At 38.0% G+C, this 4,097-nt stretch overlaps 1 protein-coding gene across 1 annotated transcript; it reads right to left on the bottom strand.

The window, feature by feature from the left end:
* Positions 1-2,910: 2,910 nt before the first annotated feature.
* On the bottom strand, positions 2,911-3,822 carry LOC101303542 (chitinase 2-like). Its single transcript, XM_004305410.1, has one exon. It carries the CDS (start codon positions 3,820-3,822, stop codon positions 2,911-2,913), a length of 912 nt encoding a protein of 303 aa, XP_004305458.1.
* Between the last annotated feature and the right edge of the window lie 275 nt (positions 3,823-4,097).

Genomic DNA, 4,097 nt, shown 5'->3' with positions numbered 1-4,097 from the left:
CAATCTCGCCGGAAAACTGGAATTCGGCGGACTCGTCGGGGAGGAAAAGTGATCGGGGATGCTGCTGGAGGCCGCTGGGGTGGAGGCGCCGCGTCGTTGGAGCCGTACGGTGGAGAACGGAGGCACGTCCGCACTTTAAGGGTGTGCGGACGTCTGCCTCTGATTCCGACTTTATATATATATATATATATTTTCTTTGTAATTGTGTTTATTCTTTGTACAAGATTTTAACCAGCTCCTCAGTTTCTTAGATAGAGTTATTAGGGCATTTACTACAAAGCACTGCTATTTATCGTGTTATGGTGCAGATGTTTTTGTTTTGTAAGTATAACCACGTATTCTGTCATGAACTTGTTTTAAACATAAATGTGTTCCTTGTTGGCTCGTTTGCACATCATGGTGTATACTGCAGTAATTACTATTTATATTTATCTGAAGAGGTAGTATACAAACTGGAGATATTTTGTACTCATATATTCACATTGCAGATCTAATGGATACATAGAAATTTATAGGATCCTGGGACAAAACTGGATCTCATGTGAAGATTAAAGAAAAACAGGTAAGAGCTTCTTACTTGCTGCTGCTGTCCTGTTATTGTAATATGTCAATATGTTGTATCTAGAGCATGGATTTATTGCAAAGTTGTCTTTAATAGAGCAGTGCCTTACTGCATGGCTTGAGGATTGGCATTAGAGCTTACTAATTGTATATTTCATGATTTATCTCTAATGAATTTTCCACTTCTAGATGAGTGAAATTTCAACAATCTGATTACAAAAAAGTAGCATAAATTTAGCAGTAGAATTTTCTTAGAAATGGAAGTTCCATTGCTATTGAAGAGTACTAGTAATACTGTGTGTTTACTTTCAACAACACCATGAGCTTCTAGTAACACTGTGAAGTATGGAGTATGGTATATGAATATACAGATTATGTCTATGTGGGAATATACAGATCAAGTCTTGTTCATAGTAATCTTTGTCTTGGCAGGAATATAAAATGACAATTGATGTAGCAGTAGACTATTTACAAACATCAGGTAGTCATGCAGTCTGATTTCTTCTTCAATCAGACAATTCTCTATCTGAAGCGAGAAATCTCTGTCAGGTACTAATATTCATACTGACTTGTTGCCACATATATTGGTGTTTATACATGGATAAATCTTCTTCCCGCTTTTTTTTTTTTTCTCTTCAAAGTTTACTTGGCTAGAAGCCTAGATGGGAATCAATGTTTATACAGGAGTAGCTTGATTAAAGAATCTTCAAATTCAAGTAGTGCCTCAGTTAAAAAAAAATTCTTCAAACTATATTACCAGAAACTAGTGACTGCACAAGGCAATTTTATCTGCTTTCATACTTTGATCGAGAAAAGTACCTAATATTAGTCAAAATCATGTACAGTGCCATCTATACCTTTGTCTTCTGTACGGCCAAAGACCAACATCAGCGTAACAGAATGTTCATCAAAATGTCTCCCTCATGGTCAATTGGTCATAGTGATTACTGATTACTATGGCTACCTGTACCAATTATAATCCACTGACACTAATAGTACGTTTTTGTGTGTTCCATAAATGCATTAACCCATCACAGTCTCTTCAGGAAAAAAGAACTTAAATATGCCACAGAGGATATAGAACCTTGGAGTTGGAGTGATTATCCATCTTTAGACTTCAGCTTATTGCTAATCTTGACAACATGCTTCAACCTTCAAAACTTTGGGGAGCCATTTACCCGATTCTTTAAAAATGCACTAGAGATTCTTTTTGTAATCGGTAGTAAAGCACGATTCTTGGAATATAGCCCTTCTCCTCTCAAAATCATCAAACAGAGTCCAGTAAAAAAAAAAAAAAAAAAAAATACCTTTGACATCACACCATTCTTTATTTCCATGCGGAGCCTGTATATTGCCAAAGAATACGTTCAACTCTATGTGGATCCTTTAGTGCTTTGTCATGCCCACGTTTATCGTCCATTGCCTCAGAATTTCATCTTCAGTAATGTAGATTTTAGGACTTCTGTATATTTGCCTAATGAGCTCCAACAGACCTTTGGGAGAAATGTTGATGTAATTGTTTCCTTCAGCCTTAGGACCAATAGCAATAGGGATTACATTTACATTTTCGACCAATTTTAAAGCAGAATGTTATGGTTTCTCTGGACTTGCTGGGTTTTTTTTTACCATATCTTGTGGAATAATATAATGATAGTGTTGAAAATTATGGTGATGACTGCGACACAAGAATGAGGTGTGAGCTAGGCGGGAGGGAACTGGGTTTTAGCACAATTAATCAGAAGCTAATTAGGCTATTGATGAAATTTAGACCTTTAATATATAACTGGCCACTACTGTAATTTTCTCAATGTGATTGAATGAAACAGCTGCCATACCTCTCAATGTGATTTAAGAACAGTAAATCCAGCCATAGCATAAGCAAAGAATTGGGTTGTATTCAGTGGTTGCAAAAAAGCATCATTGATCACCTTTTTCTGGTTGTACTCGGACAACTTCATAGCTCACAGTTGGTGATGAAATTATCTGTTTAATGGTTGTGTTATATATGAAGAGAATATTTTAAGCCTTGACGACTTTGAGTCTGGTGATCACGATGCTTTTCGGAAACTACTTGTGAATAATACGCTATGGCTGGATTACTATTTTTCTTAAATTACATTGAGAGGTATGGCAGTAGTTTCAATCAATCACATTTAGCACAGATGCAGTTTCATTTTAACATAACATAGTGCACGCATGTATAGAAGATACTCCGAAATATGTATAACTAGTGGATAAAAGTACATGCATGATACTAAATACAATAGCCTGGTACATCACAGTTCCAGGTCCTGAATCTTAGTCATCTACATAGCAGCAGCAGCAGGGGTAGTGTGACTGTGTACAATGCTACTGGGGAATTGCCAAAAGAGCTTGGGATTGCTTTTCATAGCGGAAACCATTCTTCATGGAATCATCAGCAGACCAAACAAAGATACCATGAAGGTTTTGTTCACTCTTGAGCCTATGGCAGGCAGTGAAGAACCCATTTTCAGGGGACAACCCGCCACTCCCATCAGTGCTAAAGCTCGCTAAGACCTTCCCGCCATTGTAATTTGAGCTTTGCTGCTTGTAATAATTTATGAACTGAGACACAGTGGTGCTCTGATCATATGCATAGAACTGGAAATTCACATAGTCTATCAATTGGCCATAGTTCTTCCACAAGGCCAAGTAGTGGCTCTGAACGTCATCATCATCAAAAGGAGCAATGGAAGCAAACTTGATCACACCATTGTCCTTGAGGGTTTTTATAAGCCTTCCAATGCACTCTGAAAAGGTGTTGGGATCGGATTTAAAGTGCTCGTAATCAATGTCAATCCCATCTAGATTGTACTGCTGGATGATACTTGTGAGTGAAGAAACAGCGTTAGAAACCCATGAATCAACCGAGGAAGGGTTAAAATAAGCAGAACCACTGTTGACACTGTCCCCTCCTAAGCTTAAGCCAACTTTCACATTCGAATGGGCATTCTTGATGTCTGAAACTTGAGAGGCGCCGAGGTTGTCTGTGTCCCAAAACACGTTGAAATTTCCATCGGTGGGTGAAGAACCTGAGGTATCGTAGTCGATGGCAAAGGACAGAAGGAAATGGAACTCAACATTTGGGTTAATGGGGACATCAGAAAACTTGACATTGTTGAATTCAGCTCCTATGTATTCTCTAAATATATCTGCGTTTGAGGGGGCAGCTTGGATTGAAGTGACGAGGGCTTGAATGAATACAAGGCTAATCATAAGCTTCAGCTTTGGAACTGCCATTGCTGCTGATCGATTATAGATTTGTATGGCTAGTAGAGCAGATATGAGTGAAGTGAATGTTGTTAGTTGCTCCAATTTATAGTATGAAGTTTACTTGATGTGTGAATATCTACATTTGGAGTTATGTGGAGACGAGGGTTTTTTCACAAAGGAAGTGAGTGCACGTTGTGTTTATGCAGAACTTTGTATTGGCATAGTAGCAAAAGACATATTTGAGGTAATCCCCTTGTTGATTTGGTTTTTAATCTCTCGTCTATTATCAGTTTTCCTTTTTT

This window comes from Fragaria vesca, linkage group LG6, assembly GCF_000184155.1.
Source record: "Fragaria vesca subsp. vesca linkage group LG6, FraVesHawaii_1.0, whole genome shotgun sequence".
NCBI lineage: Eukaryota > Viridiplantae > Streptophyta > Magnoliopsida > Rosales > Rosaceae > Fragaria > Fragaria vesca.
This window is presented reverse-complemented; position numbering and strand designations above follow the sequence as displayed.

Bases quoted from the DNA above. Each gene is read 5' to 3' on its own strand.
- LOC101303542 (XM_004305410.1), bottom strand. From the start codon at position 3,822: ATGGCAGTTCCAAAGCTGAAGCTTATGATTAGCCTTGTATTCATTCAA.